The sequence below is a fragment of the Podarcis bocagei genome, assembly GCF_964188305.1.
Source record: "Podarcis bocagei genome assembly, chromosome: 6".
NCBI lineage: Eukaryota > Metazoa > Chordata > Lepidosauria > Squamata > Lacertidae > Podarcis > Podarcis bocagei.
In genome coordinates this window covers 91123888-91140748 of record NC_138130.1, presented here as the reverse complement: position 1 = coordinate 91140748, position 16861 = coordinate 91123888, and the positions used below count along the sequence as shown (strand labels likewise).

General features: G+C 44.3%; 2 protein-coding genes and 1 long non-coding RNA gene across 11 annotated transcripts in view; 2 read left to right on the top strand and 1 right to left on the bottom strand.

Annotated features, from left to right (window-relative positions):
- The window catches only part of PIWIL4 (piwi like RNA-mediated gene silencing 4), a 47941-nt gene extending 46951 nt beyond the window's left edge, over window positions 1-990 (top strand). For all 8 annotated transcript variants that reach the window (XM_081197639.1, XM_081197635.1, XM_081197637.1 and 5 more), the window contains exon 21: window positions 539-990. In XM_081197639.1, the coding sequence (XP_081053765.1) occupies window positions 539-655 (117 nt within the window). In that variant the 3' untranslated portion in view covers window positions 656-990. The remainder of the gene's footprint in view (window positions 1-538) is intronic.
- On the bottom strand, window positions 773-10899 carry LOC308588986. Of its 2 annotated transcripts, XR_014008996.1 has the most exons (3): window positions 10261-10899; window positions 9256-9579; window positions 773-1931 (listed from the first exon to the last, which is right to left on the bottom strand). It is a non-coding gene; the product is annotated as an uncharacterized lncRNA (long non-coding RNA). The 2 variants fall into 2 exon arrangements; XR_014008997.1 differs by lacking the exon at window positions 773-1931 and having other exon boundaries at window positions 8724-9579.
- AMOTL1 (angiomotin like 1) overlaps window positions 8530-16861 on the top strand; it is a 90088-nt gene continuing 81756 nt past the window's right edge. Inside the window, exon 1 of the mRNA XM_081197619.1 lies at window positions 8530-8722. The gene's annotated coding sequence lies outside the window, so the exon portion shown is untranslated. The remainder of the gene's footprint in view (window positions 8723-16861) is intronic.

Here is a 16861-nt window from a genome sequence, read left to right as displayed (position 1 = left end):
TTGGTGGCCACCATCTTCACGCTCATTACCCTGTTTGGGGTTGAGGATGACTATTAGCTGCCACAGAATATGGCATTTAGGCAACAGTACCTGTTCATAATCCAGTTGAGCCTTGTTGCCATCTCAAATCTAGTACCCATCCAACCGTGGGAAATTCAGGCAGCACACACAGTAAACTAGTTCATGCAAGCAGTAGTTGAAGGTGTATGGGTTTTCTTTTTAATGGAAGGGTGGGGGGTTCACATGGTTGAATGCACTGCTTTTCTATACATAAATAAAAATGAGCAAACCAATCAATGTGTATAATTGTATTAAAGGAGAAAACAAACTCCAACAAACTAATACTTAGATAGGCTGCATTTTGATTGTACAAACCTATTTCTCGGTTAAATGTCATGTACACAATTTTTTATGTTGGATACTGCTGGCTGAAGAATTCACAGTCTTGTTTCATCTATTTTAAAGACACTGGAAGCAGCTAGCCAGTTTCAGCAGAAGGTGATGGAGCAAGATCTCTGATATACTCTTTGCTTTCTAGGGCCTAATAAGAGTCCCAGCGCCATGCCAGTATGCCAGCAAGCTGACTTTCTTGGTGGGCCAGAGCATCCACAGAGAGCCAAACCTGGCGCTCGCTGACAAACTTTTCTATCTGTGAATGGTGTTGAAATGGCAACTGTCAAGAGGTTTTGTCTTTGTTTAAAAAAGAAGTTTCTGTTAGAATTGAAGCAACAAACCTCGATTCCTACTGGTGATCATGGAGCAAGTCTGTACAATATATATGTCTGTGAGATGCCTTTGAGCATGTATCTGTATTCTTTCAAGTTGATTATTTTTGCACATAGATGTTTGAGTTCAAGTTTGGAGATACTTTAGAAGAGGGCTGTTTGTATAAAGCTGAATGGTTGGTTTTAAAATTAAAGTTATATTCTGTTTGTATGTAAAACTTGTCTCCCCCTCCCCTTATTGACATAAAATTATTTGGGCCCAGTTTATTGTTGTTTTTATCTGTTTCTAGTTGGAGCCTAGATGGCTGTCTTTTGATAGCAGTATTTCACTTTGCCTTAAACCCTGGTGATTAAGAGCAGGACATTTTATCTAACAAATATAGTTCAGTATTTGCAAAGACAAGGTAGCAGAAAGGTTTGAATACAAAGAAGACCCTGCTGAAAGATGTGTTTGAATTCTACGTTTCAAATGGAACTGATATACTTGTTGGTTTATATATAGATGTAACATTTATTCTTCAGAAGCTTTGAAAAGTCCTTTAAAAGGTCAAGTTTCTTTTCAAATTAAGACATGCCTCGTTGGCTTCCTGCTGCCAGTCTTCCTTGAAGGAGAGGATGGCTCAGCCCCTCCTTTAAGAAGACCTCCCTGGACCCAAAAGTGCTAAGCAACTATTGCCTAGTGGCAAATATCCTCTTTTGGGGCAAGGTCCTTGAGAAACAGGTGGCAATCCACCTTTAGGCATGCTTGGAGAAAACTGATTACTTGGATCTATACCAGTCTGGCTTCAGTCGTGGCATTGAAGCTGCCTTGGTCACCCTGGTTGATGACATTTGTCAGGGGTGTGTGCCCCTGCTCTTCCTCCTCAACCTATCAGTGGCTTTTGATGACCACAGTGTCCTGGAGTATCTCAGAGGTGAAAATTTGCTTCAGTGGTTCTGCTCCTCCTTGCAGGAACATTTCCAGAAAGTTGTTGTGGAAGGCTACTGTTTAGCACCATGAAAGTTGCCCTGCAGTGTCCCACAGTGTCCCTGCTCCTTATGACGCCTCCAGCAGCAGTCATCAGAGTTTTGGAGTGATGTGCAATAAATATGTAGGTGACACCCAGCTCTATCTGTCTGTTTCAACTGAATTGGAAGAGGTGGTTGAGGTGTTAGACCAGTGCTTGGAAGGAGTGATGGGCTGGATGGAGACAAAGAAGCTGAATCCTGAAATGACAGGGGGACAAGTTCATAAAAGAAACCCTTTCACACTAAGGAAAACTTTGCTTTGCTGGTGTGAAGAAGCTCTTTGTAAGGTGTTGCAACCCATTCTGCATTGTAACTGATGTCCCAACCAAATGATCCAGGGAGTCATCATTACTGCGTAGGAGGAGGGAAGCTTACGTGGATAATAACTTGCAAGCCCAGAGGGAAGAAGCCAAGGTGGAACAGGAAAATTTCCATATTTTCAAGGTTGTCTACTCTTCACAATTACTATTATGACTTGCATGGAGGGATTTGGTAGTGGTGCTGCTGCGAAATTGGCAAGCAGCACTATGGGGGCAGTAACAGCAAAATCATTTTCCTCCTTAGTCATTATTGCCCTTAGAGGTGACACGGGTTTAGTGAGGACACTTCTAGGTGACCTGTTAATTGAGCAGGGCAATTAGACTTCATTGACTATTTAATGAGCATCCACCCTGAATTGTTTTTGGGGAGGGGGAGCAAGTGTTGTCCCATACTATCCACTGCATTTCCCCCTAAAATTCCTTATCACAAAAGTCTGATCTTTTGCAATGAAGTAGGTTTGTCGCACAATATCTCCCAATCAGCTAATTTCATAACCTGAATCTGCCAGTATGTAATTGAATCCTACTCGAAAATAGAGATAGTTTGGAAGCCCTCTTTCCAGCCCCATGCATAATTCAACTGCAACAGGAAGACTTGTAGATGAATGAAGCTCCCCGAATGATTGAGCACCCTGGAAGATCAGGGTTCTCAATTGTGCAAGGAGTCTCCACGGATACACAAGACTCCCTGCTGCAGAAGCGCACTTTAGTCACACAAGAGCATGCATACACACTGAAGAGTTCGCATGATCTCGGGGGTCAGGGCTTAAAAGAGCATCAATGCAACCCCAGTCTACCAGTGTTGCCTCTTAAGGGCTTAGCAAGAACTTTGTAAGACTTAGCAGGTGCTTCTAGAAGTGGGAGATTTGGTAGTAGAATCATAGAATCATAGAATCATAGAGTTGGAAGAGACCACAAGGGCCATCGAGTCCAACCCCCTGCCAAGCAGGAAACACCATCAGAGCACTCCTGACATATGGTTGTCAAGCCTCTGCTTAAAGACCTCCAAAGTAGGAGACTCCACCACACTCCTTGGCAGCAAATTCCACTGTCGAACAGCTCTTACTGTCAGGAAGTTCTTCCTAATGTTTAGGTGGAATCTTCTTTCTTGTAGTTTGGATCCATTGCTCCGTGTTCGCTTCTCTGGAGCAGCAGAAAACAACCTTTCTCCCTCCTCTATGTGACATCCTTTTATATATTTGAACATGGCTATCATATCACCCCTTAACCTCCTCTTCTCCAGGCTAAACATGCCCAGCTCCCTTAGCCGTTCCTCATAAGGCATCGTTTCCAGGCCTTTGACCATTTTGGTTGCCCTCCTCTGGACACGTTCCAGTTTGTCAGTGTCCTTCTTGAATTGTGGTGCCCAGAACTGGACACAGTACTCCAGGTGTGGTCTGACCAGAGCAGAATACAGTGGCACTATTACTTCCCTTGATCTAGATGCTATACTCCTATTGATGCAGCCCAGAATTGCATTGGCTTTTTTAGCTGCCGCGTCACACTGTTGGCTCATGTCAAGTTTGTGGTCAACCAAGACTCCTAGATCCTTTTCACATGTACTGCTCTCAAGCCAGGTGTCACCCATCTTGTATTTGTGCCTCTCATTTTTTTTGCCCAAGTGCAATACTTTACATTTCTCCCTGTTAAAATTCATTTTGTTTGTTTTTGCCCAGTTCTCTAATCTGTCAAGGTCGTTTTGAAGTGTGATCCTGTCCTCTGGGGTGTTAGCCACCCCTCCCAGTTTGGTGTCATCTGCAAATTTGATCAGGATGCCCTTGAGTCCATCATCCAAGTCGTTGATAAAGATGTTAAATAAGACCGGGCCCAAGACAGAACCCTGTGGCACCCCACTAGTCACTCTTCTCCAGGATGAAGAGGAACCATTGATGAGCACCCTTTGGGTTCGGTCAGTCAGCCAGTTACAAATCCACTGAGTGGTAGCAGAGTCAAGACCGCATTTTACCAGCTTCTTTACAAGAATATCATGGGGCACCTTGTCAAATGCCTTACTGAAATCAAGGTAGGCTATATCCACTGAGTTCCCTTCATCTACCAGGCTTGTAATTCTGTCAAAAAATGAGATCAGGTTAGTCTGACATGACTTATTTTTCAGAAATCCATGCTGACTATTGGTGATCACAGCATTCCTTTCTAGGTGCTCACAGACTGTTTGCTTAATGATCTGCTCCAGAATCTTCCCTGCTATTGATGTCAGACTGACTGGGCGGTAATTATTTGGGTCCTCTCTTTTCCCCTTTTTGAAAATAGGGACAACATTTGCCCTCCTCCAGTCTGCCGGGACTTCGCCTGTTCTCCAGGATTTCTCGAAGATGACTGCCAGTGGTTCTGAGATCACATCTGCCAGTTCTTTTAATACTCTTGGATGCAGTTCATCTGGCCCTGGAGACTTGAATACATCTAAACTAGCCAAATATTCTTGTACTGTCTCCTTAGTTATTCTGGGCTGTGTTTCCTTTGCTGAATCATTTGCTCCAAATTCTTCAGGTCGGGCATTGTTTTCTTTATCGGAGAAGACTGAGGCAAAGAAGGCATTGAGGAGTTCAGCCCTTTCTGTGTCCCCTGTTTGCATTTCACCATCTTCTCCTCTGAGTGACCCCACTGTTTCTTTGTTCTTCCTTTTGCTACGAACATACCCATAAAAGCCTTTTTTGTTGCTTTTAACCTCTCTAGCAAGCCTGAGTTCATTCTGTGCTTTAGCTTTTCTGACTTTGTGTCTACACGTGCTGGCTATTTGTTTGAATTCCTCTTTGGTGGTTTCCCCCCTTTTCCATTTTTTGTACACATCCTTTTTTAATCTTAATTCAGTTAAAAGTTCTTTAGATAGCCACCCTGGCTTCTTTAGGCACCTTCCATGTTTCCGTCTCATTGGTATTGCCTGACGTTGTGCTTTTACTATCTCCCTCTTAACAAACTCCCAGCCATCATGAACTCCCTTTCCTTTTAGTATTGCTGTCCATGGGATCTCACCCAGCACTTCCCTAAGTTTTATGAAGTCGGCTTTCTTAAAGTCAAGAAATTGAGTCCTAGTATGCTTGGCTGCTCCTTTCCGCTGTATAGTAAACTTCAGAAGAGCATGATCACTCGCGCCTAATGATCCTTCCACTTCTACCCCACTAACCAGGTCATCAACATTGGTTAGGACCAGATCTAAAATGGCTGTTCCTCTTGTTGCTTCTCCCACTTTCTGGACAATGAAGTTGTCTGCAAGGCCAGTGAGGAATCTGTTTGACCTTATGCTCTTGGCTGAGTTTGACGTCCAACAAATATCCGGGTAATTGAAGTCCCCCATTACTACTATCTCCCTTCCTTTTGCATGCTTGGCCATCTGTTCCAGGAAGGCATCATCTATGTCCTCCGTTTGGCTTGGGGGTCTATAGTAAACTCCCACAATGAGGTCTCTGTTATTCTTCTCTCTCTTAATTTTGACCCAAATGCTCTCACATTGGCTTTGAGGTTCTAAATCTTGGATCTCTTCACAGGTATACACATCCCTGACATATAACGCCACTCCTCCTCCTTTCTTGTCTGGTCTGTTTCTCTGAAATAGATTGTATCCCCCCATTATTACATTCCAATCGTGGGACTTATCCCACCAGGTTTCAGTGATGCCTATTATGTCATATTTAGTTTGCTGTACCAAGAGCTCAAGCTCATCTTGTTTATTTCCCATGCTTTGCGCATTAGTGTACAGACATTGAAGTCCATTAATCATTCCCCCGTGTCTCTTATTTAAGGATTTTTTCCTCCCACCACTAGGTCCGCGTGCTGTTTGCTCCATTTGGTCTATGACATTTGGATGATCATCTTCATTAATTGATAGACTCCTACCTTCAGGAGCACTGTCTCCCTCCCCCACATTAGTCAGTTTAAAGCCCTCCTGATGAGGTTTCTGAGATTTTTGGCAAAAACATTCCTCCCAACCGTTGTGAGGTGCAGCCCATCACTTGCCAGAAGTCCATCTTCAAGAAACTGCAGTCCGTGATCTAAGAATCCAAACCGTTCCTGTTTACACCATTTGCGAAGCCAGCTGTTCACTTCCACTATTTTCCCCTCTCTCCCTGGGCCACGTCGTTCAACTGGGAGGACAGACGAGATGACAATTTGTGCATTTAGTTGCTTCAATTTCCTGCCGAGAGCCTCGTAGTCTCTTTTGATCTTCTGGAGGCTATTGCTTGCAGTGTCATTGGTTCCCACATGAACCAAGAGGAAGGGGTATTTGTCAGTGGGTTTTATGATTCCTTGCAGTCGTTCAGTTACATCTTGGATCTTAGCCCCGGGGAGACAGCACACTTCCCGAGACATCTTGTCAGGCCCACAGATCACTGCTTCTGTTCCCCTCAGTAGGGAATCCCCTATCACCACTACACGCCTCCTCTTGGGTTTGGTCGGGGTTCTTCCGTGAGCTGTCCGTTCCAAGGTCGCCTGCACATTCCCTGAGGACTGACTTTGCTGCTCGTCTTCATATACCTGATCGACTGTAATGAGGGAGAGATCCTCAAATGGAGTCTGCTCTTCGTCTTCCATGCTAGGGGAGAGGACCTCAAAGCGATTGTGTATTTCTAAACAATCAGAGTGAACCCTGGGCCTCCTACTTCTTTGAGTCACGTTTCTCCATATATCTGGCTCCTGTGTTGATGAACTAGCCTCCTTCTCAGGGGAGTCCCCTGTCTCCTCCTTGGTGGGGACGGTGTGCTCTGTTGCTTCCAAGAAGAGCTCCAGCTCTCTAATTCTTTGGAGCGTAGCTACACGTTCCTCCAGTTGCTGGACTTTGTCTTTTAAAAGGGCAATCAACATGCAATTGCTGCAGGTGAAGCTGCCTGCAACCTTTGGCAAGATGGCAAACATTGCGCAGGAATCACAGGCGACTGCAGCTGTTCCCTCCCCTTCCATCTTGAGATCGTGTTGTTGGGGGTGGCTACAGAGGTCCTCCATCATAAAAAGCTTGAAGACAGGACAAATAACTTCGCCCACAAAAAAAAAACCTAGGTCTCCCCCAACAAACGTTTGAGACTAGCTCCCCTAAATCTAAAAGATGGATATAACTACAAACTCTGAGAAGCTCCTCCCACAGCTAATCCCCTGCCTCAACAGAAACCCTGCCCCCTCTGACCTTTACACAGGGAAAACAGCTAATCAGCCACAAGAAACACACACACACAAGAAAACCCTTTTTGCTCCTTCTTCAACTGCTGCCCTACAAACACAATCACTGCTGTTCTGAATAGCAATTCTGCTTCCAAAGTCTCACACTCTGTAGCCAAGCAGGCAGTCCCCTTTCCCCAACACCAAGTGTTGTGGAGATTTTAAGTGTTAAATACTCCCAACTTTCTCACTGCACTGCTGATTATGATTGCTCCTCTGGCTGCAATTTAAGTGGAGGGAGAGAAAAGAAACAGATAGAAGGCAATGCTATTTGGAAAGGCAAAGGTACCCCTGACATTAGGTCTAGTCGCAGACAACTGTGGGTTGCAGTGCTCATCTCGCTTTACTGGCCGAGGGAGCCGATGTTTGTCCGCAGGCAGCTTCCGGGTCATGTGGCCAGCATGACTAAGCTGCTTCTGGCGAACCAGAGCAGCGCACGGAAACGGCGTTTACCTTCCCGCCAGAGCAGTACCTATTTATCTACTTGCACTTTGACGTGCTTTCAAACTGCTAGGTGGGCAGAAGCTGGAACCAAACAATGGGAGCTCACCCTGTTGCGGGGATTCAAACTGCTGACCTTCCGATCGGCAAGTCCTAGGCTCAGTGGTTTAGACCACAGCGCCACCCGCGTCCTCTATTTGGAAAGAGAAGCACCCAATTGAGTGTAAGATGCTTTGCTTATGAATTTGAGCAGATGCTCCATAAAAAAAGTGAGGGAGCAAAGCATAATTATTCCTCACTGAATGCTTGGAATAGAAACAGCCAGCTTCTCTTACTATACTGGACTACTAACTGGTACACTTAGAAGCCTGCATCTCACCCACTGGTCACTGGGATGGGAAATACTAATGTAGGCATAGGCAAACTCGGCCCTCCAGATGTTTTGGGACTACAACTCCCATCATCCTTGACCACTGGTCCTGTTAGCTAGGGATGATGGGAGTCCCAAAACATCTGGAGGGCCAAGTTTGCCTCTGCCTGTATTAATATATCACAGACAATTGTCGAATCCCTGGGGCAAGGCTGCATTTTCGCTAGGGAGAGGCCAGTGTGTTGTACAACTCAAGCTCTAACTTGATTTGCACAGTCGGGAATTTCTGGATGGGGCCAAAGCGCCTCCAACATGGGCAAAGTAGATGTCCCTGAAAAGCTCATATACAGGGATTTAAACAATTGGTGTTTTTGTCTCCTCCATCTTTCCAGCTGCATTGCAATTGTTTAATTTTCCAAAGTTAATTATATATTCTGGAGGACAATGAATATGCGCTTTAGATACTCCCAGTATTTATTGTGCTGGTTGGGAGGCTTGGAGAAGCCTTTTGAAGCTCTTTGAAAATGCAAGAACAGTAGAATTCCAGTCATTTCCCTATACAAACCTTAAGCAAGTCCAGACAACAGCCACATACTTTCGAGAGAGTCATCACCGGATAAAGAAACACGCAATTTGCAAGGGGGCAAGCCTTGTGCTTCGTAAAGCGTCAAAGGAGAGTCGACAGTGTACAGGTAAGATTTTGCTCTTTGTCGTTTTGCATTTATTACAAGAGTTTCTAGTGCTGATTGAGGTCAATGTGTTTAGGGTTGTTGCAAGGCAAAACACAAGAGTCTTAGCTTTGCTTTTCAGAAGGCAGTTTGGGAAGAAAAGCCACAAAGAAATTATTTTGTGCAATTCCGCATATGAAAATCAGATTGGCATCCTGAAATACCCTTGACTGTGCTGGAAATGGAGTCTTAGGGTGTTGTTATGGTTGCTTTTTTGTTTCACATTGTCCATTGCAAGAAAAAGACACACATGCAGTGTGTGGATCGTTTGAGCCAGGGCTTACCAATGAATCTGTCTTTAATGCGGAGACTTAGCTGTGGAACATTATAATTAGGGCTACAGTGTTTGGTTGATGAATCAGTTTGATTAAACCTTTCAAAGCGTTTCAATCGAGGAAAAAGGTGCCCCCAATTAATTGGAGAGCCACTTCTTTGGAATATAAGTACATGTTACAAGCTGCAAAAGACAAGTGTCATCTTAGCAGATGCTTCCCTACCTCTATAAGAGAAAGGGGGATGCATGCCTCTTCTAATATTATGCTTGCTGTTCGGCACTGCTTACCCCATCTAGAAGTTCCACGGAGATCATGGGACATCCATTCCCCTCTGATGGAATCAGCTAGAGGAAGCATCAGGGCACAAGGCTGGTTGAGAGTGAAGGTCTCCATGGGTCAAGTTTGGAATCAGTGAGGAGCTTTTGGAAGATTTACCTCTCTCAGCCTTTCTCAGAACAAATCATATGGACAATGTCGGGGGTTTTGAATCTTCAGTTTGCAGACCACCAGTAGTTGCAAGCTTCCTGCAGGTGGTCTGTAGTGTGTCTGTGAAGATGAGAGGTAGCACATCAGTGGCATGCGGTCAGTGGACTAGGGGAACTAGACTGATCCCTTAAACGTTCCTGCAAATTAGTCTGGGCCTCCTTCCCAAAGCCCAGGAAGCTTCTGCCCAGCTTAGGGAGGGAGGCATGATGCTCACATGCATAACATCAGGATATCATGCACACGGCATCATCCCCCCCCCAATCATCCTTGCAAGCTGCCGCTTACAATGAAATTAATCACATGCCACAGTAGCACTTGTTTGTTAAAAAATGTTAACAAACATGGATACATATGCTATAATGTTATTGTTTTAGTTAAATAAATTGTTTAAATGGTTATTAAGGAAATGATTATTTTTCTCCTTCCAATAAAGTACAGCAGAAAAGTTGTCCAAATATAAACAGTTAACTTATTAAACCTCACAATAATCTCATAATTATCTGTCTATGTATTTCTAATAGTATAACCAAATCAGTAAATTTTGATATAACGGTAAAAACTACTCTGAAAATTTATTATTCCAATACTGAAATCCTCATCTGGATGCAAATATTAAGATTATACCAGCAAGAATGAGTTTCTGTAATAAAATTGATTTAAATCAAGTCTTACTGACTATTGATTTAAATCATGATTTGAATTAATGATTTAAATCAAATCCACCCTGTGCATTATACATACCATCTTTCCCATATCGGCTTTATTTCTACATAGCAGAAATCATCCATGGTTTCCAACAGTGCCATCTTTAAAAACAGTAACAAAAAGAGCACATCACTGGTGCTTAACTGAAACTCGCATGGCTTAGCACAGAGGATGTCTGTGTTGAAGATTCATTCCCCATGTCTGCAGTCATGGGATTTTTGTCTATCACTTGACAGTGTATGTTTTGACTCCATAGAGTGGGAAGTGACGGAGACAGGATGTTTGTGTTACTGTGTTCCGTGAAGTTGGACTATTGTCCTTTGTTCATTCTCTTTGCTGTCTGATGCTAGAGAGAGAGGGAGCCATGTTGCAGTGCTCCGTGTGTGTTTATTTGTAAATAAAGTAGATTAGCCAAAATGCTGAGTTGCTGAGGTCTGTTATGCAAGCTGCAAAGACTCTGCGGATCCCTAAGTGTGCCGATGTCTGTTGGCATCAGTAGCTGTGATGTTCAGGCTGAAGAAAGCTATTGAAGCTCCCAGAAGAATGACCAGGAGGCAGAGAACATGCCAGTCGGGCATGTGACTCTACCAGGATCCTACTCAAGTATAGGACGAGCTCCTGACAGTCTGCATAGAGAGAGGCCACACAGACACACAGAGAGAGAAAAGTAATGAAGAAATGCACGTCTCCAAAAAGAACAAAAGAGGCCACAGATTGACATAAAGTGTGCACATGCAAACAAAAACTTCCAAATGCAAATTTAGAAAAAGTGTAATATAAATACTGTTATAGATTTTGGGGAGAACCCAGCTAAACCCTGGAAATTAATAAATGGTAGGATCTTGATTAGTTGGGATATGGATGAAAGTACAAGCTGCAGAGAATCCCTGGGCTGGTTTTACAAACCAGTCTGGCTGGCTTAGCGAAGAGCAAATCTGTTAACATGACAAAAGGGGTTGATGGGCCATTTGAGAGGAATCCTTTGACCTGGGGAGACAGATGGTGCCAAGGTAACTGGGTGAGAGGTGACAGGAAAAGGGAGTCTTTTAGCAAGGGGGGGAAGGAGGAGGAGGAGGAGGAGGAGGAGGAGGAGGAGGAGGAGGAGGAGGAAGAAGAAGAAGAAGAAGAAGAAGAAGAAGAAGAAGAAGAAGAAAGAAGACTTAGATCCATCTTGGGCAGGCTGGCTGAAGGCTGTCTGCACTGAAGAAGAAGAAGAAGAAGAAGAAGAAGAAGAAGAAGAAGAAGAAGAAGAAGAAGAAGAAGAAGAAAGAAGACTTAGATCCATCTTGGGCAGGCTGGCTGAAGGCTGTCTGCACTGCTGTGGGGGACAAGCCCCTCTTGAAATGACTGCTGTATTCCTCCATGCAGACTGAAGGTATAAATAGGTGAATAAACCATATTTCTTAAAGCTACAACAGTCTCTGCTGTGACTCAGTCCTCCAAAGGAACACAGACCCTGGGTGAGTGCCTGGAACCCCATGGACTTACTACTGCTTGGCAGAGAGAGGGAGAGGCACCCAACAATTCTAACAATACAGCTATAAGGCATTTCACCATACTGCGGAATATTGGGTGGTATCCAGCTAAACAGTACTGCGAACACAAGGAGTTTTAACTGCCCTCTCTTCTTCCTGTTGTGTCGGCATCAGTCTGTCTCGGGAGACAATGGAGGAGTGCGCCTTTGGTGCTGAGTTTAAGCTGTTGGACGGTTGCAGTGGCTGTAGAGACGGATATGGCAGAGACATGTTTTGTTGCATCTGGGACAGATGAAGGTGTCCGGATGTGCCGCTGCAGATGCACCATGGCGTTTCTTCTGTCTGCACTCCTCCCAGCCGTCATTCCTCCTCTGGTCCTTGCTGTGGATGCACCTCCTGACTGCCTGTCTCCAGGCACTGCAGTTGTCTGCAAGGTTTTCCCACAGGACAGGGTGGATGTTGCCAGCCTTCATGTCACATTTGCAGACATCTTTGTAACACTGAGTTGGTCTGCCAATTGGCCTAGCGGCGGAAGCCAGCGCTCCCTAATTCTGTTGTGGCATTTCCCCTAGACCCTCTGGAGCAGATCTGTGGAGTGTGCAGGAGGCACACTGGGAGAGGAAGCGGGAATGTTCCACAGTGCAGCAAAAACTACTTGCACTAGTGGAATCATTTAGTTAAATACTACCCACTGTGACTAGGTGGCTTGTACATCTGCTCTGTCTGTTGTCCAAACGCCTCGGCCCAGTATACCTGTAGGAGCGTCTCCACCCCCATCGTTCAGCCTGGACACTGAGGTCCAGCGCTAAGGGCCTTCTGGCAGTTCCCTCGCTGCGAGAAGTGAGGTTACATGGAACCAGGCAGAGGGCCTTCTTGGTAGCGGCACCCGCCCTGTGGAACGCCCTCCCACCAGATGTCAAGGAAATAAACAAGTATATGACTTTTAGACATCTGAAGGCAGCTCTGTTTAGGGAAGTTTTAAATGTTTGATGTTTTATTGTGTTTTTAATATCCTGTTGGAAGCCGCCCAGAGTGGCTTGGGAGTGAGTGAGTGAGTAAGTAAGTAAGTAAGTAAGTATTTATTTATTTATTTATTTATTTATTTATTTATTTATTTGCTAACCAAAGATGGATTTATTTATTTATTTGCTAACCAAAGATGGATTGAAGAAGTGTGCATGCACACGAAAGCTCATACCAAGAACTAACTTAGTTGGTCTTTAAGGTGCTACTGGAAAGAATTTTTTTTTTATTTTTTCAAAGATGGATAATCTGCTTTCTCTTCTTAGGTTCTTTATCTGTAAACAGGACTTGGACAGCTGTTCAAATAAAGAACACCTTTAAACAGAAGACTATCCTCTATAAAGTAAAACACATGGCCACACCAAAAAATTAAGACACCATCTCAGAATCCCTATTTGACTGAATGACTAGCAGTTCAACATTTCACGTTCTGTCTGGAACAAGAAACAGACTTGTTCAATGGAACGGAACAAAATGGAGCCAGTTGCCTTTGCGCCTTGCCTTGTACCAAGTATTGCATGGTGGTTTCCAAGAATGGAGCAGAAATCAAACCCCCATCCATTCCATTTAGTGTACATGTGTCCTGTAGCTGTAGGTCAGCCTTCCCCAACTTGGTGCCCTCCAGATGTTTAGGACTACAACTCCCAGGCAGCACTACTTTAACTAGACCCAGCCAGCCATGGTACCTTAATTAAAATGAGAAAAATATCCAGCCTTGTTAAAATTCAGCAAGCAGACAAAGAAAGAAACTCAGGAGGTGAGAAACGGGCCCAAGAAGTAAGCATCCAGTTTAGTCCCCTGATAGAATACAAACCACTTTGCACTACACACAAAACATAGGTGGTTGGTATATTTTCAAACCACCGCTGGAGTTTGTAGGCCGGAAAATTGATATTTATGCTCAAATAAAAGTTCTGAGGTATTTTTAGAGTACATATTTTAGACAGGTTTTGAAAAATGTATTTTTTTGTGTGTGTGCCAACTCTAAATCTGGAGTATTTCAGACCTTGGAAAACTCTAAAAAAAGCACCATGGTGGCACGTTTTCAATGAGAATTAAGGATTAAAGCAGACTACAAGGAATAGGATGTTGGAGATGAATTTAAAGAGCACAGCTGCCAGGTTCTTCCAAAAGGATCAAATGCCAATGTGGATCACAATAGGTAACTGAGAATCCATAACTTTTGCGCAAAATAAGAGGTGTGTGAGGTTGTGTTCCAGCCCCATAAATTTTCTTGCTTGTGTAAGCTGGTCTTTGCCTATTCCTTTTATTTATTTTTCCTCTGGACAATGTGCAAATCTAGTGGGGTGCATAAAGGCTAAAACAATTCTGGCACAGCTGTTCCTGTCCAGGGAAATACATGCAGCAGAAGATTATTTTAAACTGGAGACATTCCAGGCTAAGAGCTTAGCTGACCTTTGTTCCCCAGCATCCAGTTCTTAAAGATTAGTGGTTTTTGAAAAATGCAACTAGAAAAATATAATCCACAGACTACTGTAACTTTGATACAAAGGAAGGAAGGATTTTTGGTGTTTAGTCAACTAAACTTTGAATTGACCGAAATTAGGTTAAGCAACTATTTTTTATCAATTTAAAAAATGTCTCCAATTAATTGGACAGCTAGGTTTTTTAAAGTATTATTTCAAATGTAAACAGTTAAAGATCCACCAATGACAGTTTTTTTAAAGTATTTTAAAAAATTTAAACCATTTTTAAATGGTTTTTAAATGGTTTAAATTTTTAAACCAGTTTTTAAAAGTATTATTTCAAATGTAAACAGTTAAAGATCCACCAGTGACAGCAAGTACCAATACCATTTTAGAAGAGACTTTTCTTCTCAAAAACACAGAAAGGAAATCCTCTTTTGAGATAGAAACAAACCTGTATGAGGAACAGTTGAAGGAGCTGGGTATGTTTAGCCCGGAAAGGATGAGACTAAGAGGAGATATGATAGCCATCTTCAGATATCTCAAGGGCTGTTACATGGAAGAGGGAACAAGCTTACCGTATTTTTTGAACCATAACACTCACTTTTTTCCTCCTAGAAAGTAAGGGGAAATGTCTGTGCGTGTTATGGAGCGAATGCCTACGGATGATGGGGGGATCTGCTGCAGTCGTGAGCAGAGGATCCGTGGTTCCCCTTCCTTCCCTCCTCCGTGGCTCGCTTTGAAACAGCAAAGAGGGAGAAGAGCCGCTGAGTGGGGAGGAGAGAGGGACAGAGAGCCTGCTTGCTTTAAAGGAGCAAAGCGGGTGAGGAGAGGAGCCGCTTACACGAGTGTAAGTGGCTCCTGTCCGGTTGGCTCCTTTAAAGCAAGCAGGCTCTCTGTCCCTCTCTCCTCCCCACTCAGCTGGCTAAATAGCAGCAAAGTTTTTCAGCGAGCCGGGGAGGAGGGAGAGAAGCAGAGCCTGCTTGCTTTAAAGGAGCAAAGCGGGAGAGGAGAGGAGCCTTCTCCTCTTATACCCCTCTTCTGCATTATTAACAGCATCCTTCTCCACCCACCCCATGCTTGTTCCTTGTCCCTTCAGTGCTTTTCCTTCCCTCCCCACTTAAAACGTGGTTACAAAGCACAGATCCACATGGATCCTCAGGATTTTTGCATTGGGCTACCCCAAACTCACCATCAGATCACATGTCTGTGGCCATAGCATGAACCACAAAAATCATACATCCACTGTTTTGTTTAGAATATTTTTTTTCTTGTTTTCCTCCTCTAAAAACTATGTGCGTGTTATGGTCGGGTGCGTGTTATAGAGCAAAAAATACGGTATTTTCTCCTGCTCTGGAGGCTAGGACTCGAACCAATGGCTTCAAGTTAAAAGAAAGGAAATTGTGACTAAACATCAGGAAGATTTTTCTGACAGTGAGAGCTGTTCCGATCGTGGAATGGACTCCCTCTGGAGGTTGTGGAATCTTTCTTTGGATGTTTTTAAGCAGAGGTTGGGTGACCATCTCTCATGGATGCTTTAACTGAGATTCCTGCATTGCAGGGGGCTGGACTAGATGACCCTTGGGTCCCTTCCAACTCTACAATTCAATGATTCTATGTGCTCGCTGTGATATTGTGCAAGCCCTCTCTGAAGAACATTTTTCTTCAGAACATGCGGTGGTGATTGGACAGCTGTTTGTTTTAGCCGTAGGAAAACTTGTGCAGATATTAATTAATTAAATAAATAAATTGTGGTTTCTCAATTGGGTGCCGCCCTTAAATAAAACAAGGCTTTGTTTTTTCTTTCATTGTTCAAATCCGCGTGCAACAGAAGCCTACATTGTGTGGGTGTTTGTGCGTGAAGTGTAAGTGGCTTCCATTAACCTTTTCTCCCTGACCCAGCTATTGTTTGCATGCTCCAGTTTGTCAGAGTTTTCTGCTTCTAGGCATAGCTGTCAAGTGTCCCTTATTTGAAGGGACAATCCCTTATTCCAGCGCCATGTCCCACTGCTGTCCGTTATTGATGGATGTCCCTTAAATGTCCCTTAAATGACAGGGACGCGGACTTATAAAAAATATTGGGGGGGCCCGGGAAAGCTCATGAAAAATAAATAAGCTCATGAATATGCAAATAAAGTGGCGCCGCCTCCTCGTGAGCGAATAGGGGAGAGCGTGCTGCGCCTATTAATCAGCTCCGAAGGAAATTAGGTGGAGCTTTTGCTCGGGAGGGAGGGCAGGAGGCATGCAGCCCGACCCTGTGCATTTTGGGCTGGGGGAGGGGCGCTCTGCTGGAGGGGCGCCGGAGATTATTGGGGGGCGGAGCCCCCCCAAACGAATTTTTGAGGGGGCTCGGGCCCCCTCAAGCCCCATGGAGTCGGCACCTATGTTAAATGATGTCCCTTAAATTTCAAAGGAAGCAGCTCCTCTCCCTCCCTCCCTGCCGGCCAGGGAGGAGGGAGGCTCCAACTGTGTTGCTTGGCTGTGTTGCTCACCCAATAAGAAGTCTAAGAACGACTGGGGGGTGGAGCTTGCATGCCTTGTGTGTGGCTAGTTAATGCAAGCTGAGGGGTTTTTTCAATGCTGGACGCCATTTTGTTGCACGTGCTGCTGCAAACTTTGGAGTGCAAAGCCAGGCCGGGGAGCCATCTTAAGTTGAGGCTGCATAGGCCTTGTGGTACATGTGATTCAGATTCTATTCAGTTGAACCTCTGG